This window comes from Gouania willdenowi, chromosome 21 (genome assembly GCF_900634775.1).
Source record: "Gouania willdenowi chromosome 21, fGouWil2.1, whole genome shotgun sequence".
NCBI lineage: Eukaryota > Metazoa > Chordata > Actinopteri > Blenniiformes > Gobiesocidae > Gouania > Gouania willdenowi.
This window is the reverse complement of record NC_041064.1, coordinates 25,380,065-25,404,890: the sequence shown is the minus strand read 5'-3', so window position 1 is coordinate 25,404,890 and position 24,826 is coordinate 25,380,065. Positions and strand designations below refer to the sequence as shown.

General features: G+C 38.2%; 1 protein-coding gene across 4 annotated transcripts in view; it reads right to left on the bottom strand.

The window, feature by feature from the left end:
* Positions 1-6,067: 6,067 nt before the first annotated feature.
* Positions 6,068-24,826, bottom strand: part of cacnb4a (calcium channel, voltage-dependent, beta 4a subunit) — a 46,070-nt gene continuing 27,311 nt past the window's right edge. For 2 of the 4 annotated variants that reach the window (XM_028435508.1, XM_028435510.1), the window contains 12 exons: positions 21,719-21,838; positions 21,130-21,252; positions 14,340-14,467; positions 13,685-13,764; positions 13,422-13,441; positions 13,061-13,141; positions 12,189-12,247; positions 11,995-12,104; positions 11,725-11,876; positions 10,015-10,110; positions 9,744-9,920; positions 6,068-8,626 (listed from right to left, as the gene is read on the bottom strand). In XM_028435508.1, the coding sequence (XP_028291309.1) occupies positions 8,366-8,626; positions 9,744-9,920; positions 10,015-10,110; positions 11,725-11,876; positions 11,995-12,104; positions 12,189-12,247; positions 13,061-13,141; positions 13,422-13,441; positions 13,685-13,764; positions 14,340-14,467; positions 21,130-21,252; positions 21,719-21,838 (1,407 nt within the window). In that variant the 3' untranslated portion in view covers positions 6,068-8,365. The remainder of the gene's footprint in view (positions 8,627-9,743; positions 9,921-10,014; positions 10,111-11,724; positions 11,877-11,994; positions 12,105-12,188; positions 12,248-13,060; positions 13,142-13,421; positions 13,442-13,684; positions 13,765-14,339; positions 14,468-21,129; positions 21,253-21,718; positions 21,839-24,826) is intronic. The other 2 variants (XM_028435509.1, XM_028435511.1) reach the window with 1 other exon arrangement.

Here is a 24,826-nt window from a genome sequence, read left to right as displayed (position 1 = left end):
AGGCTTGATCAAGTGATGTTAGTCAAACAGAGAACAATAGTCAGCAACAGTATGTATGAGAAAAACTGACCCATTTATTAATAACTAATTGGTTACATACTTTTTAACCTTCAACATAATTTCTACACTATAGATATTATTTTGAAGGTTACAATTTTACAATATTCTACAATTTTACAGTATTCTACGATTGAATAAATATAATATAATATTTATTGGAGATTTTAGATGCAGTCCAATAAAATCCGATATATGTTTTCGGAGCGATATCCAATATCAATGTTGGATTGGGACACCCCTACTATTAACTCCACTGCATACAATTATAGATGGTCTGTACATCTTTTCTTAAAGGGGACATATCATGCTAAATCGTTGTATATTTAGAATGTTTAGAAGTACAGAAAAGTTCAAATTAGTCTCTTCAGGTGCTCCGTTGATATCTTTATATTCTGTTTTGGTCATATTTTTCAATCTGTTTTGATTTTTCGATTCTCTATTACATTTTTTGAACAATAACGTCAGCGGAACTGCCAAATTAGGACATCGACTCCAGGCCCAACACTTCGAGCAATCCGCCATTTTTATTTCTCGCTTTTATTTTGTAGTCCAAGCTCCAGGATGCAGAAGTTACGAGAGGAGAAATCAAAATGTTTGGTTGTTGGATGTAGTAACCCACACGCTTCATTACAACGTCTCCCAGCATCAGAACCTTTTCAAAGTGCCTGGTTGAGTTTTATTTTTTACGGAAATGTACCCACATCTGTGGGTAAGGTCATTTTTGTGTGCGCGAAGCACTTCAAGGATGACTGTTTCTGCAACCTCCACCAGTATAAAGAAGGATTTGCCGAAAGACTTTGTCTGATTGAGGGTTCAATTCCTTCTATCTTTGGAGACGATGAACAGAGCACTTCGGTACGCTGTAAATAACGCTAAAAAGTGTGATGATAAGACGTCCCTGTCATTGTTTTGTTAGCATTAGCAGTTGCACCGTCTTCATATGTTAGTGCTGTGTTCTCGCTTCATTTTCATCTCGCTCCGCTGGGTCAGCCTCTGGCTCGAACACGTAAGGCTGGATGGACAAGTCTTCCTTTGTTGACATTTTGTAAATAACGTGTGAATAAAAAGTTTCTGCGCTGCTACATAGCCGTATCTCTTCTATCAAACTACAAAAATGGCTGAACAGGGTGGAGTTGAACCGAGTGTCACCTCTGCAACCTGAAGAGGGGGCGGGGTATGAAGTGTCTCATTTGCATTTAAAGAGACCACACCAAAACGAGTTGCTCTCAGAAGCACATCAGAAAAGGGGCCTGTGGAGCTATAATAATGAGGAATTCAGACGCAAGCATTGCAGTTCCGCTTTATATAGACCACAACTGTATGATTTATATGTAAAAAGGAAGGATTTAAAGGCATGATATGTCTCCTTTAATATTTACTTTCCTACCAGGAATATATACTATATATATACCACAGCGACCTATTCTAGGGTCTTTTGAACCATCTGTAAAAACCAATGTATTGCTGTTGTATTTGTCTTTTAAATATTTTTGAGTTTCATCCTGTTTTCTTTTCTTTTAAATTGATTTTTAATCTCAAAATCTACCACTGGCATTGCAAATAATCAGGGAGGGATACTTGACAGTGGGACCGATACTAAAAAGAATCTGTGCCAAACCTGCCTCACATGACAATACACCCAAAACTATTTATATATATATATGTGTTCATGCTCCCAACAACCTTTTAATACATTCTTGATTTATATTCCATGTCCCCTGATATTTATCCAATAGGCCAATAAGATTCGCCCGATCCGTCATTCGTGAACGGATCGGGCTGATATTTGGTAGCTATAATCTATGGATGTGTACACATCGACACTCGTAGCCCGATTTTCGATTTGGGGCACCAAAAGAAAAAAAAAACAAAAGTCAATTTTTCATTATTTGCGAGTCGACATTACGATGGTTGGTGATATCAAATCATTGGCACATACCAATATATAAATTGGGTCCATTATCCTGTATGTGTTACAGGGTGCCAGGGGGTCCCCAGGGGCCCCATTTTTCAAATGACTACTCCTCCGTTAGTTCGTGTTAGATTGGAATGCAGTTTGGTATGAATACTCTATGAATGAATATGATTAGACTCTCTGAGCCCTTTTTTTGAAATGGGGCCCGGGGGCCCACCCCCCATTTCTGGTCATTTCCAAATTTATGGGAACATAGTCGTGTGATATATCATTTCAAAGGTAATTTGACGTAGATTACGAGTATGCCTTGCACAATTGAATTAGGGGCCCCTTTTTTGGCAATTTCTATTAAAGTTGTTTTCCTATTTATTTGTGAGTCAAATATTGCGACAGTTGGTGGTACCAAATCATTGACATGCACCATAATATGAATGGGGCCCATTATGTGCCTTGGGGGTGCCAGAGGGCCCACTTTTTCTGGTATTTTCTAAATTTATCAAAACATATTTGTGTGATATATTGTTTCAAAGGCAATTCAAATTAGATTACAATTTTACGTCGCACAATTTGATTGGTTTTACTCAGTAGAACCGAGTCATTTGACTGAATTCTCAGGAACTATACTTCATCCGAACTTGTTTAGGCTATACATCGATAGTCTATTGCTGCTCTTATAATAACCCGGTAGATATTAAAAAATAATACTCTCAACGCTCCTCAATCTGTTCCTGAAAGGAATCTCAATAGAATATTACCTTTTTTGCATTTGTCTATCATTTTATCAATATGCTGTTTCTATGTTAGTCTCTCATCTAACCATATTCCCAGAATTGCCACGACCTTGAAGCAAATTAATGAATATAAATTAATTACTTCTATTTTAATAAGTAATGTTAATTTTGTTTTATTTGATCTATTAACTAGGGCTCGAGCACCAGAAGTGGTGCAAAGGCCCTATTGTTTCCTTAGGATTTTTGTTATTATTATTATTATTATTATTATTATTATTATTATTATTATTATTATTACGGTTACTGCCACTTTACTTGGATTTTTGAGGCCCTTCCGGGGTGTGCAATTTTGTGAAATTTAGCAGGATGGTATAGTTTGTTGAAAAATGTGAGGTGTAGTTTGTTGATGTAATTGTGGGACTCGTTCGCGCCACCTAGAGTTTTTTTTAACATTTCAATTCATTACAATTCAATCAAACTTTATTTGTATAACGCAATTTACAACAAAGTCATCAATGCGCTTGGATGGCATTCAGTAGGTACAGTATATGCATTGGTCCATACTAGCAAAAATGTAATTCGGACCTGTAACTTAAATTTAACAGGAAATCTGCAATTTTGAATTTAGCGGGCCAAATTTGGCACTTTTTCTCAATTTTTTGGCCAAACCACACTTCTTTAAAAGCAAACTCCCCCTAGAGGGTTCATAATTTCCACTTGAAATTTAGGATTTATGTTCTTGACAAGTTGAAGATCAATCATGTGTAAAATGGTGCATTTTTTGTCACTATGCCAGGGGGTGCTTTAATCAATTTTAAAACTGGAAATTTTTGAATAACTCAGCCAAAACTCATTAACTCAAAACCAAAAGTCATGTGCAGAACGGGAAACGCATTTCGCATGCAATGACACGGCAATTCACGTAACAAGTCGCACTGCCCCCTGGTGGTGATAGAAAAGCACTTTTTTATTCTACTATGTGCATTGTGTTGACAGTTCGCAAATGTGTTCAGAAATGCTCTGGACAAGTGGATGATCATTTTTTAGGAAGATGTTGAGATTTTACAGAACGCACTTCCTGTGGCAGAGCACTAATCGTTAAAAAGCTGAAGGTCTCAATTGGAGTAGTTAGAAATTTTTGCAAGCGACAAAACCTGCCATGTATGTTAAGGGTACCAAAACCTCAAATCTCATAACATTATTGTCACTTCTTTTTCAAAATTGGCTCTGTTGTGCCCCCTTGAACTTTTTAAATTAGCAATCTCACACAGTGTGGGTGTGGCAAGCCTTCAACTCTGGATGAGATCACCATTTTACCCCCTGAAACAGTAAATATGTAATATATTTGCTGTACATGGTCTTATATTAATCTGAAACTTCACACAAATGATCACTTTATGACAACTAACACATACAAATAAAAATAACTGACTGTAGACACAGCGCCACTTACTTATGAGCATGTGAGATGTTTTTTCACAAAATTTAAAAAATACATAAAAAAATCATAGGAAGGTCCAAGGAGGCTCAACTCTGTCTCTTTGTAATCAGCTTTCTATGGTTGACATTTCATACACTGCAACCTATGGTCTGTCACTCTAATTTTTTTGCAGATATGTCATATGTGTTTGTTCTTGGCCAATAGTATTATTTCGTATCACTGCTTTATGCAGGAAACACGCCACTTTACATGCTTATAGAGCTGATTAGTAGCTTACCATCAACGTTTGAATGGTTGAGATCGGACTAATGGTTGCATTTCTTTTAATATTTTCTGTGATTACCTCCTGTCTTCCTAAAGGTCCCATATCATGCTATTTTTCACCCATCTCCATTTGTTCTAAGAACCCCAAAAACATAGTATTTGAGGTTTATTTTACCAAACTCGCCTCTTTTCCAGAGATTTAGCCTCTGAAAAGTCACTTTCTGAGCAACTCTACACAAACAGGCTGATTTGTGGCCTACTTATGCATATTCATGAGTGGGCGTGTCTATAGACGGGACACTGACTTCCTCCTCCTACTGTGACGTAGGGCCAGAAGACGTCTGTTTACATGTCAATCATGGCAGAGAGCTTCCTGGAGGCGCGGCTTCTCCTGCTCAATTCGTCATCAAAGTGGGAACGCGTCATCAAATTGGAGCAAGGTGTTTGAGCTCCCCCTGCAGTAAGAAAGGAGCAAATCACCCTCTAACTAACGATTGAGGGAATCAATGAAAAAAACACTGTATATGAAGCCCAAAAAGCACTTTTATGATGTTTAAAGCACAGAAAAGTCCATTTAGCTTAACATGGGCCCTTTAAGTACGGCTAAAAAGCATTTAATCTACTCGTTGGTTTGTTAAATTGATATGAGGTTAAAAATGTTGTTAATGAGGTACTTGACCCTAATATAGCTAAGTTTGGTCAAAATATTCCCAGCGATTATGCTGTTATGCTACATTTTTCAAAGGTAATGCTTGTGTGACTGATTTCTCACCCATTCACAAACTGGTCCTCGGTGTAAAGACACACATGCACGCACGCATGAGCTGAGAAGAAAGAGACAAAAAGCCTCAGAAATACATGGATACAGACGGTCAGAGACTCTCCCCCTTTCTTCTTCTGCTTTTTCTGTGAAAGTTTACCTCAATTTCTATGGGTTTATTTTTTTTCTTGCACGCTGCCCCTCCCCTGAAGTACTCTGGCACCCTCCAGCGGAGGCACGACCCACACTTTAAAAACCCCTGTTCAAGAGCATAAGTACATTTTATGAAACATAATAATTTTCACTGGCACCACATACGTTCACGGGAAACAGATACCCTACTCCGCAACTAGACCTCGTGTCGTGCAAAATTAAATTTGACTTAATTTGTGGCCGGTAGGAAGGAGTCGCCTCATGCCTTGACGGGCACGGCGGGTGCGAGGACCCGTTATCCCTGCTTGTTAATATTTAGTACCTGGACCTTTCTGTTTGGAATTTGCATGTTTTCCTCAGGCTTTCTTGAGTTTTCTTTGAATATACACTGTTTTTGTTTCTTTGCTTTTATCCATGTCAGCGGTAACATGCTCCAGCAGGGAATCACACTGTACAGGAAAAATAAGGTATTAATATGTAAGATTTCATTTATTCAGACAACTTTTTTTTCGGAAATTAGTTCTGTTTCGACTGCCAACTGTCAGTCTTCCTCAGAGGCATCTAGTGATTGCTTTGATGGGTCCCACTCCCTACGAGTTCTCTCATAAAGAAAGCTTCAAATGCATAGTTGGCAGTCGAAACATGTCAGGAGATCTAATTCCCTGAAAAAAAGTTGTCTGAATAAATGAAACATTACATATTGTTTTAAAAAAAGAAAACAAAATGGATTTGCTGGAAGATAATGAAGATGAGATTCCTTTCGTTTATTGCATTCCTTTTATAGGATTTGGTAGTTTTCTAAGACTTGTTGTGAGCCATGGCACAACTTATTCATTCAGAAAGTACAAAGGCAGATTAAACAATTTATAAAGACCATATAACCTCCCCGTTGCACTAACTATTGCGACCTGTTGATATGAAGGAGTTTACCCAGCGAGTCAAATACATAGGTGCAATGACACCTTGAAATATAAGGCCTATACCCCAATGTTAACTACCATTTGTATAGCTTAAAATGCTTTCATTTAAACTTGAAGAACAAGTATAGATTAACAGAGAAAAGATGGGTTTCATCACAAATTACAGGGCTATTAGTACAACAGCAGTTTATTTCATTACAGTTGCAGACTGACGATGCACACAGACATTCTCTCACAGACTGCATTTTAGTTGTTGTTGCTTGACTTCTAGTGAACAAAAGCTGCTTTTTCTGGCAGATAAGAACTGAAATCTCATTATGACTTCCCCTTTGTGGAATTGGAGGTCAGGTCCTTAAACCAGGTACATTATTTTGAAATTTGAATAATTTATCACAACATAACAACAATGTCAAAAAAGTATGAAACTATTCCTTTGTATCCTATCCTCTGAATCAAAGGGCAGGAAAAAATCAACATGTATAAGACAGCAAGAGAAAGGCTTTGTAGTCCTGCTTAAGTGCTTTTTAGACAACTTCTCATTTCTAACACTTCAAAAGCCGGTTTTACTCAGTTTTGGCATTTCTTCATTACATTTTTATCACACATAGTGATTCCAAGTGCCACAAGAAATGAGAAAAAAATGAAAGATAGATAAGCTTTTAACTTTCTTAGTTTTGATTTGTTGACTGTATTTACACAAGGAAGCCCTCAATTTAAGTTGAGCCGTTTCTGTGCGAAATGTGTTCTCTAGGTGAGATGTTCTGCAGAACGAGTGTAGTACGATCTATTTTTTTTTTTTTAATGCGATTCACCTCATTCCTAGGACCACCACTTGCTGATTATTGGTGTTCCTTTTGCAATTAATAAATAAATATATTTTTAAAATATTACTTTACTCTATATTTCTCTGGATAAAGTCATGAGCCACAAGCACAGAACACCAACTTTATTATTTATCCTTCGACAATCTGAGAACTGGTGAGAAACTATATATATATATATATATATATATATAACTACTGTTTACCTTTATATCTTTATAAAATAGCTTACATTTGTTTAAATATTGGAAGAGACTTACTTCTTCCAAACAGATTTGTTTTATAATATCAACAGTAGCGCCTCCTGAAATAAAGTGGATATTTTTCTTCCAAGTTAGTAATGTTTTACTTTACGTGTTTTTTTAATCATTATTTTTTACTTGCTTCACATTACGCATTGTTCAGTTCAAAGATTAAAATGCGTGAAATGTGTTTATTGGAGAAAAATTTGACTGATAAAGTTTTCTATAAAAGTTGGTCATAACGGACCAATACAAAAACCCTTTCACAATGCGTAAACTACATTCAGATAAGATGAATAAGTACATGAACGCTACAGTTCATGGTCTTGATGACCTTTCGTTCCTGAGACATGGAGCTTTAAAGTTGCTGCAGCTGTAATGACAGTGATGTATATATATATATTAATGAAGAAGATAACTTAAAAAGCACACAGGAAGTAACAGGAATCCTGAAAAGAAAAGTATTTGACCATTCATAGAACCTCTGATGCAAAGTTGTAGAACTCTGGATTTTGGGAAGAAACGTTTTCTTACATTTTATTATATACTCACGTCAACAGCAATGACACACAAACTTAGTAAGTATTGGTGATGCATCAAACTCAGCTTCACCCACTTCCTGTACACGTGAAAACAAGTCCTATCCTGATTGTCACTGTACAAGCAGTGTTTGTAGTCCTACCTGCATGCTACAGTACCAGTTACCAAAAAAGGTCCAAAATAGCAAACTTTCCTATGCTACTGTACTCCCATTACAAGCCATATCTAGGTGTGTTTGAATAAGCTTCAGCATTGACCTTTTTTAATCATAACTTTCTGCTCTTGTGCTACGTTCGCATACCGTACCTCGCTCAATCTACGAGCAAGATTATAGTTGGTTTTTTTTTTCTGTTTTTTTTGTTGCTCCTTTAACAGGGGTCAAATCCATTAAAAACATAAGATACTACACTAAAGTAAGAAATAGTTGCAGTTCATACAATTCTAGTAGAATAAAATGTTACAGAAGAAGCTGCCTCAGCACCTCATGGCAGTAGTTTTTAAAAAGGCAGGTTAACAGTTCAAAGCCTGTGTCTGTTGTCTTGGCTGTAGCCTCCAGGCGAGCCTCGGTTGCGATGAGGTTTGTAAGAGTCCTGGTAGGGATCCTGGTAGTCCTCCTCCACCAAAGAGGATTGGTCCCTGCTGAATTGGGATTGTGACGACAGGCGGTTGCGGTTCTTCCGAGTCCATTCGTTGTGGTAGTTCTCGTCAGCTGGCATCAAGCTGCAACGCTCAACTATTGAATGATCTGTTGTGTGGTTGCTGTTTCGGTTTCTTTGGGCCTGTTTAGGACAAAAACTTGTTGTGATTGTCACACTTGAACAAAGAATCTTGTTCTTCAATGTTGATTGACTGTATACCTAATGCTGCTACTTCGACCACCTCCAACAACACTGTCCCACCCGCCACTTCCGCTCTGCCTAAACCTCCAAACACCCATCACATGCACTAAGCACAAAACCTTAGGGGAACCGAGCCTTTGCTGCCGCCGCCCCCACCTTCTGGAACTCACTCCCATAACCCAGACTTTAAATCACATTACTTAAAACCCACCTTTTCAAGTTAGTTAATTTTATTGTTATTTCTTTATCTTTCTGTATTCTGTAAAGCTGCTTTTGAATCCCAAAAAAGCGCTATATAAAATTGACGTATTATTATTATTATTATTATTATTATTACTCTACATATCAATGCTATTGTTAAGTTTGTTACCTCCGCCAAGGAGGTAGTCAATTATTTATTTGTTTGTCTGTTTTTAACCAACGATAGATCTTAAGCCATGGAAGATTCCATTTAATAAGCAGCAGAGATCTGGATCACTACACTGACTCTGGATCAGTTTCAAGAATCTCTCTCATCATTCATTCTCATCAATTTCAAAAATGAATGTCTGGGTTTGAAATTGACTGATCTTTATGGTTATTGTTCATTTTAGTTGGTTATGTTGGCTTGATTCCTCCATCACCCCACCAAGTTTTTTTTTTTAAATGGGGGTGCACAGACAATTCAACCTATTTCGTTGTTATCAATGGCGATATACATTCATTATAAGCCTTTAAAGTGTAAATAATCACTGATCCGGATATCTGCCAATATCTGGCAAAAAAGATATTTAGCAATAAAGCAACATTGGTTCTAATGTAGCCAACCATTAATAAAGACAATCATTGATATTCATCCAATCAATGAAATGTGAGTTCTGCTGATCAGTATACCTGAAAAAACAATTCATTTGAATACTGCAACACTAATTGGTATAAGCATTTTAAATAATCATGAGGTTTCATTTTTTTAATGCATGAGCTGTAGTTTGGTGTGTTTACAGTCAAAGATCATCAACTAAAGATAAAAAATAAACCGTCTGGTTCTGTCATCATTGAACTGTGTGAGTGGAGTAACCTGAATGGCTATAGGGTACGGGGAGAGAGCAGTGGAGCCCAGGTTGCGTCCCAGCAGGGGGTTGAGAGGCGTGCTTAGTGAAGTGTGGGTAGCACGCCAATACGCCTCCAGGTATTCTGCCAGGTGTTCACATGCATCCTCCAACTGGTTTTCATCCAAAATGATGTCAAACATTTCCTAGAGAAGAATGAAGAAAAGCCAGTGTAGCCACTACAGCTTTCTCTGGAATACAATGCCATGTGCCAGCTGCTTGTGCCAAACTTTGACTCACAGAAGGACACTGTAACAACTTTTCTGCAGCAACAAGCTGGACATTCAGATGTTTGCTTTGAGATTTCCCTCTTGATTTGATCAGCCGCTGAAGGACCTGTGAGGAGCACACACAGATTTTAGATTTAAAAGTGTGTTCATGAAAAGCTGCTATGAAGTGTCTTTAAAGGTAACATAGCTGTTGTTGGTAGAGTATCCCAGAAACTACTAAATTTAATCATAATGTAGTTTAAAATGTAATACTCAAGTCTTAAGAGAACTAGTATATTAAGGTCTACAAGCTGTTATCTCACTTGATTGTTACTGGGATGGGGAAAACATCTTTGTGTTGGGATTCAAGGTCATAGATTGGAATGTGTTGTTTAACTTGACGTAGATGCTTCCATTGTTGCAGTGCAAATAATTCAAACTTAAATTAAAGAGATCGATTGTCAGTGGACCCCGCCCCTCTTATAAAAGCTGGTAGGAGGGACTTATGTGTCCTGCTCTCTCAGCCCTCAATAACCATTGATTGACAGCTCCATGCTGATTATGTTCACCTGCTGTAATGTTTGTGACTCTGTATTGAGCTGATTCTGGTCTAATGAGAGGGTTAATAAGTAATGTGTGTATGTACAGCCACATCGTGTGTGTATCCCTGTCTGTCTTTGCGTGTGCGCGCACTATGTGACTCCTTGTTGCTGCATGTCTGTCTTCCTGGTGCGTTTCAGCTGGTTTTCAGGGTCATGCCTGGAGTGGAGGGGCTTATTGCCCATGCATGCTGTAGTGTCTGTAGGGTGGTTTGTGCATGGGTGAGCGTCACATTGGGATTGTGTGTGCGTGTTTGTAGGATTTGAGCAGGAGCAACTTCCTTAATCAAGGCATTGTTTGAATTCTCCTGAGAGGCAGGTTAGGATTTAGTTATACTTTAAAGACCGTGTAAAGCCATTATTGACATTTTCTTCTGAACAAATTAAATAGTTTATAAATGTATTCCTTAAAACATGTACAAAGCCATTCAACCATTTAGAATGTAATTGTCGAGCTTGGCTTCAGAAACTGTATTTTAAATTTTTGTGTTCAGGATTTAATGGTCGGGTCAGAAATTATAGCTGCATTACATAACGGAGCCATCATTAGCATAAATCCGACCCTGCTGCTGAAGCACACCAAACTTTGGGGGCCTCCAGCGGGCACAATTCGGCCCTTAGCCAAAAACAAACCTCATAAAACGCGTCTGCTGGTGCCACAGTTTCCATGAAAAAAGCACTTTTTTGCACTGTGAATTTGTTTTTTGCCTCTAGCGGGAGCAGTTCTGACTCTACCCTGGAGCAATGCACATATTCGGACTCGGGCGATCCGAGAATTTTTTGTTTTTTTCCAAAGGTTTTTATTCTTTCACACTGCTCTCTCCCGTAGGGTTAGGGGCGGAGCCCTTCCCTAGCGTGGGTGTGGTTCCAGTGCCTCTAACTGACACGCCCCCATCGTTTAAGAGCAGAGGGAAATGCTTGTTTTTCCATGATTCTAAGACCTAATTTTATACACTAATCTTTCAAATTTGATCTCAGTGGTCAATGACACATGATTCTGTGTAAACTCATAACACAAATTTATTTCTGTTTTACACGGACTTTAAGGATATATAATAACTAATCTTTCCAAATGAGCAGTGATGGTGAGAATCACCTGTCCTCTCCTGGATGGATACAGCTAACACAGGCTTCAACCTTACCTTGGGTGAGGACACTTTCACATGGACAATGATGGGTGCTAACGACGTCTTGATGAGCTGTGCTGGATGGTTGATGGTGTCCGCATCCAAAACCACCAACTGCAGTGATCTGGCAAGCTCAAATATCCTCTCTATCTCACTCTGCACCTCCGCTGTAAGAAAACAAAAGAACTCTTAAAAATATGAACAAAATGGAGTTGTGAACAATTTTCTGTCTGAACACCGACAAGACGTGCACATCATTGAGTGAGAACGTTCCTGTAGCTTTACCAAGACTGGAGCGGGTGTTGGATCTCTCAATGATGGCCCTCTTACTGGGATTGTTAAGTACTGACCTCTTGGCTAGTGATATGTCAGCTGTTACCCTTGTGATAGATATTCTAAAACACACAAAGCATGAGTCAGGAGAACAATGACAGAAATATGATACGCTGGGGGACAGATGCTGCTTTATTCCAGCTCACCTCCCATCAAACTTGTGCTTCAGGAAGTCAAACAGTGCTTTCTGCATCATGTCCGTCACCTGCAGCCACACAGGAAGAGGAGGTAAGTTACCAACACTACTCCATTAAAATGGTACACAGGACCGCCATTGTCAATCTCCCATAGATTATTAGCTGGACTATGGCTGGTGAAATTAAATAAATATAAGAAGAAAGTCCAGAGGACATGCATCTACTGAGAAAATCATCTACATGTTGTCACAAGACATTCTTTGCTTTGAGAGGAAGGAATTACATGAATGCAGTAATTAAAACAGGCAAAAACTTTTGCTTGGTTTTTTCAGCTGTTCAATTGAGAAAAAAAAAATCTAAACTACGTTAATCACAATAAATCATTACATACACCATGATCATTTATTTCATTGACCAAAATAATTTATTACATTATTGTACTTCATTATATTAATATTCATCGCTTAACCTTAATTAATTGCTGTCAACCCAACTATTTCTTAAATACAGCATAATGGATTACGATCCCTTTCAGCTATGTACTGTATAATTTAAATATCTTCTTTTAATATATATTTTTAAAAGGACCTAAATGTTTAACAGGACTTTACTTCATCATTTACAATGTTCCACACAGTCACGCCTTAACAGAAGGACTCTTTATCGCTGCGGGGTCAAAGTGCAAAGTAATTTCACAGGAACAAATTGGACAAACCCAAAGGTCACATTTGGATCCCATGGCCTTGAGTATGATACAGTGCCGTGCCTCAAATAATCACAACGTGTAGTTTAATATGAATGCATACTGGACATGAGGAGATTTGTTTCAGATTTACTGACCGTGCAAGTGATTTGGCATAAAGAGCAGCAGTGCCTCCTACCTCATAACCTTTGAGAGACGGTCCGACCAGGACAACCGGCCGCATAGAGGGAACCACATCGTATGGAGGGACATGCTCGGCCTGAAGGTACAGGTTACATCAAGTTTTAATCTGAAGTAATTAAATTACATTTTTATTCAACATCATGCATTACTAAAAAAAAAAGACAATAAAATGCTTAGAACATAAGTGAAGGCGCCTTTATAGCATAAACCTACAGCAACAAGACTGCAGAAAAGCATGTACAGATACTGCTAGAATATTTAGTCTTTATAATCATAAGAATTGATATAAAAGCACTTTGAGAGTTTCTGCAAATGGTAAGATCGTTATAATAAAATGTATCGTTTGCCACACTCACCACTTTTTGTTTCTGCTTTCCTGAAAAACAACAAGACAAGTGTAAGATTAGATAATGATCTATCTATCTTTCTATCTACTTTTCACTCACATTCACTCACTCTTCATTCACAAGGTACACACACGCACACACTCGCTGGGCACACACAGACACACAGGACATAACCTCATCTAACTCCCAAACACAAACAAGATACCAAAGGTAAAATTGTTGTCTGTAAACTGAGGATACAATAGCCATCATGACCAGCCATACAGACCAACCTGCAGAGTTTGGGTTTGGTTTAAATGTACCGGACACCATATCTCCCAGGCTTGATGAGGAGTTCCCACTGGATTTACTGCTACATTTAAGACAGAAATAAAAAGTGAAAGAGAAGGAGGGAAGTCTGAGTGTCAGATCCAGTACAATATCATCCGTAAAACATCAATGCCTGAATAAAAAAACCAATTTCTTCAAGTCCTGGCTGTTTACAGTGAAGTAAATTATTTATAAATTAAATGAAACATCTTGCAGCTGATGAATCATTGCTTTAGTTTTTATGTTTTATGAAAAAGGCTTTTATTAGGCAACCAATTGTTTTGTTTTTAAGAACAATCAAAAATCTCTTTGTGGGTTTCACGGAATTGTTACAGTTACTACAGTAACCAAGGAAAAATTACTGTTGGGGAAATAATTGACCCAACATATTTTTGGATTGAAAAATCCCAAGTGGCCATGATCCAGGGACGCCTCCATTTCAATAGACTTCTATACAAAGCTTGGCGTCCATCCTGCTGACTTCCCGCTGAACTGTTGGTCCCATTGCCAGCCCACAGATCTCCTCTCACTACAAACATATATCCCTCCAACTGGCTCCATTCTGGACCCTCCACCAATGTGTTCTATAATTCAGCTCCATCCTCATCCATTACCCACCCATGGAAGCGGCCTCTCTTTTGTTCCTGTTGAAGTCGGACATTTTCCAGCTTCAGGGGACTCGGGATGAAACCAATGTCACAACCTTCTTTCACCAGGCGGCCAATCCACCAGTCATTGCTGTACTTCTATAAAATACAGTGCGACATCCAGTTAGAACACTTTTCCTAGGAGTGAATTACATACATATCAGCATCACTAAAAAATAAATGCAACAATACATTACAGTAAACTAATAATAACTAACATGTATTTGAATGTATCAAGAACACAACTAAGGGAACGAAATATAAAAAAAGAAGCAACACAAATAAAAAAAATACATTTACAAACTAGCTGATTCAAGTGTCTCGACTGTTCATAATGTTGACGTTAAAGGTTTCCTTGTTAGTACTGTCACTGTATCTACATTTAAATTAAGATTAGAGTTTTTTTTTTTTTAACCTAATTACGTTTTGGCACACTTCTAACTCAGTCTGCGGTAATTCAGCATCACATAGCACAGCTTGGCATTGCTGAAGTACAGTACACAGGGTGAACAATTTATTAGTGTAAACAACAAATTTAGTGTTCTTTCCTTGATTTTTGTAAATCAGAGCCTTGGCAATGAATACTACGGGAAAAACCCTGCATCATTACATGGATAACAAGTGCACTCAGAGGGGTGGATTCACTAAGATCTGAAATAAAGGGCATTAAACCAGGTGCGTCCCTAATTTCTTATATGATGCTGTTGCCTCAACTACAATGGGGAATTCACTAACATTGCAGCACTAATCGCTGCGCGTATAGACATATTTGAGACCGCCCGATTTAAATGAACATTTTGCTCATTTAACATGGAGAGGTGAGTGCACAGAAGCACAAAATGGCATTTTACGAAGTGAAATTGGAGGTAGGTGGACTTCTCTTTCTGCTGCACAAACATTCAATAATGTAGAAAACTATATAAACAAATAAAATGTTAAAAATATAATGCTAATTATTCCCGCCCCCCAATTTTATGTGGCTGTTCCATCAGCTCCTGTAACTTTACTCTTATCAGTCCAGGGAAAGCGTCATCCAGCAGGTCTGAGCTTCTGAGCAGTGCTGTGTCACGTACACTCAAGACGGAAGCATGTAGAGGAAGACACAGGAGCTCACTGGAGAAGTGCATCCGGAGCGACATCCATGGATCTCTGCACAAAGCATCCTCTGCACAAAGCTTCCTCTGCACCGCAGCCGACACACACACCGGACTCCACACACGCTGTCTGAGGCGTTCAGCTATTTATGTCCCACACACACTTTACTCTGCAATTTCTCATTCATTGGCTGTTAATATTGCCTATTGTTTTATTTAAATTATTTTATTATAGTATAAAGGTTAAGCCTGTGTATTGGGTCAACATTTACTGCAGCTATGATCTCTGTGTGTGAGCTTGCACCGAATGTGGGTCGTACTATTTTCGGCGCAAAAAACAGTCACCGAAAACAGTTCCAGATTTGATTAATTGCATTGCATCCACTGTATTAATTTATTTGCATTTCCTCCTCCCATTTTTTTGTATCCCTTAGGAGATCCGCCTACTTTACATATTCATCAGAGGGAAGCGCGCTAAATGGATTGTGGGCGCATTGCGACGCGCTGAACTAAACTCGGCTGCTGTGTGTCATGCCCGCTGTGCTTTCGAATAGAATAGAATAGTGTAGGAGGATGAGTTATTATTAATGGGTTATATAACTAAGAATATTAATTATGATTATTAATATTACTTCAAATTTTGCGGGGTGCCACTCCTTTTAACAGGAGGAATATGTCTAAGTTTTTAGACTAGACTCATCAATGTGAAACCAGGGAAAAGTGAATTCTAACAGCAACATCTACACCATAATCACAGCTTTAATGAATCAGAGGAATCAAAGATTATGTTTAACCTTTTATTCAAAAGTCAACAATTAACACAGTCAAAATATCAATTGAAATGGGATAATTAAATCATGATAAAATGCATTTCTAGGCTAATAAAAGTGAGGATTATATGTAATAAAGTGAAATCACTATTCTAGGAGAATGCTAGTCTACTAAATATTGAATAAAAATGCAGGATACATATTCGAATAATAAGATCATAAAATCAAAGAATAAAATCATAAAGAGAGCTCATAAAACAAAGAGAGGAAGACAGACAGGGAAGACGAACAAACATGCATGAGATGAACTGTGTGTGGAACATGTTGTGAGTGTGTGTAAGTTTGTAGTTATGGAAGTATGTATGTGATCTATTGTGGATGAAATTTGCTGATGAAAGTTCATTCAGGAACCTTGAAGATGATGTCAGGGTTGGACCTGGAGGTGCTGTATTGTAGAAATGCAGTGGGACGTGCCACCGTTGAGTTCTGTTGGGTTTCAACAGAGTAAAGCCCTTCAGCCGTTCCAGGCGGTTCTGGCCTTCGCAGCTGGGTTAGAGAATGGTTCGTGGCTTACCACAGTGGGTCGCAGGCCGGGGTTCTTTCGGCTGTTACGCACGTCACTAGATGCTGGATTTGTCCGAACCAAGCAGCTGTTGATTCCAAAAATCTAACTGTTTCAACTAAAAATAAAATGAAATAAATGAAAAGGTGGGGAAGGGAAACGCGTTGAGTATGAAACGCCAGCGTCCCAAAGCTGAAGTTAGGAGCGGCGTTCTTCCTTTTAAAAGGTTATCTTTGGGACTTGCCTCCCAAGAAGGGAACTTTGTTGATTGGTTTAAAGTTGCCAGCATCTCAGCTGGCTGCCTTTGGGTGTGTCTGGGGTGTGTGTTTATGTGAGACAAAGACAAACAGGAGGGCTGATTCCTAGATTTACACATAAACCATAATAATGAGTTCAGCATATTCAAATAATCTTTTCAACATCATATCTTGAAATATCATGTATTACGAAAGAGTTTGATACCAAACACGACTGGAAAATAGCCTAGGATCACTTTAGGAACCGGTTAATGAATTTTACTTGTAATTACTCATAAACATAAATGTCAAAAATCATGTTATGCCTCTTCTTTACTATATGGTTGAAGTAGTACCTCAAACTAACTTTTGTGATGTTTTCTGGTTTTTTAAGCACTTTTTAAATGATGGAACATTTAAAATAGCATTTTGTGAGTATAAAATTATCTGAAAAGAGTGGAATAGGACAGACAACATTTGCAATTTCAATTTCTGTAGAAATCATTCCAATAATGTTTTCATTTGTAACTTTTCAAACATAATACAATTTCTTGGTTCTCCCTTCTTCACTGGGACACATCTCAGAGAAGGGGCCTGGAAAGTGTCCTTCTGTGACATTTCACCACAGGGGGTCAGGGGTCAGTGGGACAGTTCTGTGATCTTACAGCATCCCAAAAGTATCTGTTTGTAAAGGAGGGAGAAGACGGATGTTCTTCCCCCGTGTGGAGTCGTAAAAAGAGTTCGTACTGAATATTTCAAAGAGTTGGGACAGTCTTTTCGGCTACGGTATTGGGTTCAAAGGCCGCATAGTGGGGTTAGCTATGCACCTCAAAGTTGCGGGGGCAGTTATTGTGTAAACAGTTTGTGATAAAGAAACAGGCTCCTTGGTTAATTCCTGCTAGGAAGAGGGTCTTTAGGCTTGATGCGGTTTGGTTCCCTACAATAGAAATACCTTTGTTCATTAACAGAGGGCAATTTCACATGATGCAGCAACACAATAAAAAAGAGCTGACAGTAAGAAACTAAAATAAAAAAAAGAACTTAAGATAATAGTGCAAATGTAAGAACTGTAGGACAGACATAAATTTAAAAAAAACATGAAATAAACCACAACAAATGTGCAAATGACAATTGAATGAATTGGGTGGGGGGTGTCAGTGTGGTGACAGTTATTGAGTTACTGTAAACAGTAGAGTTAAACAGTCTGATGGCAGTGGGAACAAGGGAACGTGTTGGCTAAAGTAGCTGCTCATGGTCCACAGCTCCTCATAGAGAGGGTGAGAGGAGTTTTCCAAAATCACGAGAGGAGTCTGGCTGCTATATACTTGCTAGTTTTAACATTAACATAACATTATACATTCTCGGGCCTTTTTAAATATCTGAAATTAAAAACCAACCTTTGACATTGAGTTTTTGTGCAATATTAAGTTGTTAGAGAATTTCTCTAATAATAACAACTCAAAATATGTGTTCATTAATACCAATAAAGTCAAGAAACTAGTTCTCCAAAGGCTTAAAAAAACTAAAATACAAGGGGTTTGTTGCATGAAACCCCACCTTGCTAAACATGTTACAATTACCCCCAGCCATTCATTTTCTGAGATGAAATAGATGGTTATGTATGTTCAGTCAGTCAGGGTCAGTGAATACAACATGTGGTACAGTAAGCCGGAGTGAGTGACATGGATGACAAGTGATGCATCATGGCTATACTATCATGATTTTTTTCCTTGTGAAAGGCAAGGTAGTATGCCTAGTTTGTGTGAAGTGTTGGCAATGATTAAAAAGTCAAAGGTCGAGCTCCAATAACAGCTTGAAACAAGCTAAACTTGACAAGTTGCGAGGATACAGGCCTATAACGCTCTCTTTCTCATGATCACATACTGACAGAGAGAAGATGCATGTGAGAAGCAGAAGCCTCATGTCGAAGGAGAATATTTGAATCGCGGAGCTGCTCGCACCCGAGAAAGTGAAATTATTTCAAAGTGTCAGTTTGTTTCAAAGAATTGTTTTAGACAGGATTACTGATATGGCCCGAAATATTGAAAAAACACTGGAGGACACTGCAAGAAACTGAGTATTTTTTCTCTGGCCTGTTATGAAACAACAGACATCCCATTTTTTTCCGTTGGATTATGACCGACTTTGAAACAAAGGAAGAGTTGCTGTCTCTCCAAGCCACGAGGATTTATTCAATGAAGTTGTTGTGGGCATGAACAATTCTGAACTGCCATTTTAGAAGTTGAGCAGCATCGCCACTGATGGAGCACCCACAATGGTTGTTGCCCAGAAAGGATTTACTGCATTAGTAATTCTGTGAAGCTTAATGCAATGACAACCACTGTGTTCACCATAAACTTCATCAAAAGCAGAGGGCTGAACAACTGCCAGTTCAAGGAGATACTCAGCAAGCTTGAGTCAGAGCACAGTGTTCTGGTTTTATCACTGAAGTGCGATGGCTGAGTCATGCTACTATGCTCGCACAGTTTTAGACACTGCGGGAAGAAGTCAGACACTTCATGGAGATGAGGGGGAAACATGTCATTGAACTCAGTGATACCAAGTTCCTTCATGGCGGACTTCACCAAGAACCTGTCAGAGCTAAACATCGAGCTATGTTAAGTCAGAAGAGCTCCTGGAGTACATGCTAGCTTTCATTAGAGCGCAGAACGGAGGAGGTAAAGACGACCGACGTGTTAAGACGACCAGCAGACCAAGAAGAACATTGCAAGAAGGAGAGAAGCGCAGGAGATCTGCTACACAATCCTGGGTCATGCTAAAGAGTGCTTCTCTTTCACTGCTACAGGCAGATGTTTGAGCAGCACTGCCATACACTTCCTGGTGAGGCTCTGTATGCCACTGTGTCAGCCTGGAATCCAACATAAAGCTTAAAGTCATGTAAGGAGATGACAGATTCATGCTCCTCCTTTAAAATGTGTGCTCTCATATAATCTAGAAGCATTATCAAACAAGATTATTTATTCATTCTAATGGTGCAACAGAACATCCTTGATCCGTGATCCGCACGGATCTCCCTCCACCGTTTGGCACGCACATGGTCCGCAGATTGGTTGATGGAAAAAAAATAAAAAATAAATATATATATATATATATATATATTATAATGATCCGCGCATCATTAGTAATGCCTCGATGAAGCCTGTGGTCCGTTTGCGACGTCCGTGTGTGTGTATAACTCCGAGTGTCCGTGTCCGTGTGTGTGTGTGTGTGTGTGTGTGTGTGTGTGTGTGTGACTGAGAGCGAACGTACCCACGCATGGGTGGTTTGTGCTCCTGGTCGTGTATCTGTGTGTGATTGTGTGAAAGTTGAAGAACACACACAGGGAGGGAGAGAGAGAGAAAGGAACAGCTCTGTGTGTGTGCACGCGCGTGCATGTGTGCGTAATAAGTCCTTGTGAATGTCGTCATGTTTATGCCTCCGTCCATCCATGTCTTTTAAGGCTCTTTTTGAATAAATATTGGCTTTAGTCTGGATGGCCATCCTTGACTATTGTTATTTGAAATGATAAATTCCGATCTGCTTTCTTTTCCTTCTTTCATTCTTTTTTTATGATGTGGGCATAAGCTAGTTTTTAATTCACTTTCCATGTTTAAAAAAAGGTGTCGTGCCTTAATTTTTTTTTCCATACACTTTCCTGTTTAAAGAATGAAGGTGTCTGATATTGCCTTTAATTTGTTTTTATATGAAATCAAAATTCGATATAAGCATTGGATTGACACCTCAAGTTAAATGTTGTTTGTATTTAATGAGCAGAAAAATTGTGCTCTACAAATTAAATGGAGAGTAAAGTTATTAATCTTGTCTTTTTTTTTTTCTGCTGATCCGAAAAATGATCCGATCCGTGACTCAAAACCGTGATACGATCCGAACCGCGACTTTTTTGATCCGTTGCACCACTAATTCATTCCATTGAAAGTATAATATATCAGTTCAGTTTTGAAGGCAATGTATATAAAATATCCATAATGATGTGACTGGTTTTAAGTGGAGAGAATTGACAACTGTGAATAGTGTGTTTATTTTCCATTTGGTACCACTCATAATGTTTTTTAGGTAAATAAAAATAAACCGTATGTACCTCCTTGATGTGAAGAAAGTCTTTGGTATCAAAAGAGACAGCAGTGCCAGCCACGGGGACATCTTCATCCAGTGCACCGCAGTAACTGACATTGGTTCTCACCGCAAACGCCACCGCTTTAGTCTGTAAGAAATTGAAATATATTTGAATGAAGAACTGATGAATCTTACAGACAGGGTTAGGAGGAAAGAAATACAGGTAAGCACACAAAGGGTAGGATCTGTGTGTGTTAACCTGGCCATTTTAATAGCTTAGCACTTGCATCCTTTGTATTGAACTACCTCTACACAAAATCCATTTGACAGCAAAACACCCAATATATACATTTATTCATTTCTCTCTGCCAACCATGACCATGAGTTATCAATTACCTAAAGGTTTTGTCCATTAAAACAGACTGTCCTCTCTCACTCCAACAGCTTTTATGTACTTAGTAGGTTGTTTTTCAGTTCACCTTAACACACTCTGAGCTTTCAAATGGGAGGAGGAGACCTGTGTGATGTTGGGTGACTGACTGGAGTGTCAATGGTTGTTTTATTAAATTATCATTGTATGACAGCTGGTGGCTCCGTTGCCCTGTCAAGCTCACCTTTGCTCTCTCCAGCTGAACGGTGGCCTGCTGCTCTCTCTCTTGCCGACCACCCTCCTTCTCCTCCTCCAGGGACACATCCGAGTCAGAAGGTCGGCTTGTGTATGAATCAGCTGAGCCCTGGACAACCAAAAGGTCACAGTGGTTTAAAGATAAAACATATTTCAATATGATTGCAGTTTTGTGTATAAGTTAATCATTACACCTTTTATGTACAATATTAGTCAAGAACCTGTTTTTTTTTTTAAACCACAAAAATTAAACATAAGAATGAGCAGGAGGTCCCTGAAAGCTGTCAGTGTATTTGATAGAAGAGAGTTGAAAGTGTGTCCTGATCAGTGGCTTCATTTTCCATAAAAGATCAAAGGCTGACACATTAAAGATGATGAACTGGCTCAGGGGGGACGCTGCAATAAGACCGAGCTTTTATCATCAGTGCCAAAATCAGAAACAAAGACCAGCTGCAATCCCAATGTAGAGAAAAATGTGAAAATGAGATAGCACAGATAGGTGTATATATGGAAATGTGAATACTGAACCTGGTTATACTGACAGCATTCACCTTTGATGTTTGAAATGCTGCTATCTTCAAGATACAGAAAAAAGAAGAGAAGCGAGATACCTCAAATAATGGTGTTATTTCACCACTTCTCTCTTCATATTTTTGTCTAGCTGATGCACTGTTTAGCGTTTCCAGGTTACGCAATTTCCCATTTCACCGGCAAAAAGTCATAAATAATGTACACAGCTGTTATATGATTATATTATATATTTATTTTATTATACTTTTTTATGGTGGAAAATTTTGAGGAATTCACCTAAATTCTTGAAAAGTTACAAATAAACTTCGAATGAGCGCATAATGATAAAAAAAAAAAATTACGTTTTGTTTCTAAAACATTTTTACAATAAAATCTCAAAGAAAAAAAAGATGGAAAAAACTAGAAATGATAAAATAGTCAGACAGACACATGTCATGGTAGATGAATTGCCCAATATTCTAACCTAACTTTTAGGATGTGGGGGTCAACCAGAAAACTTAGAGAAAGCCTACACAAAAGAGAGAATGAAACACTGCACATTTTTACAGGGAGAAAACTACTCACCCCTCTTTTCCAAATTGTGATTGAAATCAAAGCTCTCTCTATCGTTCACCTCAGGACTGTGAAATGTCCTCGTGTGTGTGCATGTGCATGTATTTGCAATCATTTTTAGCATGGAACACCCACCACTGCGCCAAGTCTCACCTCAGGCAAAGGATCACACTGATATCATCACTATCAGAGGAGTCAGACTCACCTCAATAACATAATAGCTTTATACAAGTCAGTGCATCCAAGCTTATTTATGACAAACAAGGTGTGAATAGAGGTGATCCAGCCACATGCAGAGCCATAAATCAGAATTATGTTTTACAGACACAAAAAGCCCACTCGCAAATATTTGTGCAGATTTGTACCTTAAGCTCTTTTGCTTCTTGGATCTGTTTATCGAAAATAAAAAAAAACGTGTCACAAAAAATACATTTCCAGGATGAACTACTTTATTAAAAGATAAACTATGAAAACAATGTCCAATTTTTATTTAAACTTTGTATTTAGAAAAATATAAATTAAAAGGGTTTTAAGCAAATCAAAAAATTGGCCCAGGCTTATATGTGTTTCTAAATTAAATATATTCCTATGTTTTGAAGAAAACTGTTTTTTTTTTTCCAATTACAAAGGGTTTAGGGCAGACATAGGCAACTGGCGGCCCGGGGACCACATGCGGCCCTTGGTCTAATTCTGTGTGGCCCCCAAGACAAATCTACCAAAAAGTGCAATTGAAGAAGTTGGAAGTAATGCAAAATGTCAACAAAAATACACAAAGCGACAACAAAAACACAAAAAAGATTCCAAAATTACACACAAAAGGACATTAGATACACAAAACAACCACTTGAAATCATAAACAACAAAAATTACAGAAAAAATACCCAAAACAACAAAAATACTAAAAAAATAAAAAAGGCACAGATTGACAATAAACAAAATGCAAATATAACAAACAAGAAAAAGCAAAAAAACAAATATCACGACTCACAAAATACACAAAATGCCACTAGAAATTCCCAAAATGACAGATAAATACACAAAATGACTCTAAAAACATGCAAAAAACAACAAACAACATGAAAAAACCCTTTCCCGTGTTAATGCTCAGATTCGTCGTTATTCTTAATACTGGCATAAATGTTGATAGTGTGGCCCTCGGATCAGACAATCACATTTTTGTGGCACCGCTGTGAAAACATTTGCCCCTCACTAGTTTAGTGAATGCAATGATGAAGCTTGCAGGGTTCAGTACCTCCAATACGGTTAAGAACCACTTAAATATATCAAAAACATGACCACCTTCTTTAACTAATAATTATTTAAAGAGAAATTTAAAGCACAAACAAATAGTTTTCTATTTGATTTTTCTGATTTGCTTTGGATCAAGCATGGATTACAAAAGCATCTTCTTGTTTTCAAGCTTTTAGCTTTTATTTGACACTTTATCTCAGTCTTGGATGGAATGGTTTCTAAATGCCATTATTATATAATGTTGTTTCACACTGCATCACAGTTGGCATAAGCATAAATACAACCAAACAACCAACTCTACTTCAAAGCCCAAAAGCTAAATATAACTCATAATGGCATTTTTCCATAGGTATGGTAAATATAGCTGTAAATATAGCACCTATAGCAGGAAACTGCAGAGTGAGGGTGCAGTCTTTCTTGTCACACCAGTATCAAACGAGAGAAGGGGACTTGTATACTACACTACACGCTTGCTTTGATCATGGTTTCCCATAACTTTTCTCTTCCTCCTCCATTGTTTTTTTTATGTCTTCCCTAATCCAAACATATTCTGATAATTTTGCTCCATTTCTAAAAACACAGACAAACTCTGCACTGACTACACACAATTAGTGCATGAACATTATGCAACATTTGAGTCCCACTATGATGACACGCCAACATGTAAAGCTGTGAATAATGAAAGGCAGTGACTGTGACCTAGTGCGTGAATGCATTCATGAATTTTAATAAACTGAATTATTTTATTTCCGACAAACAAAGC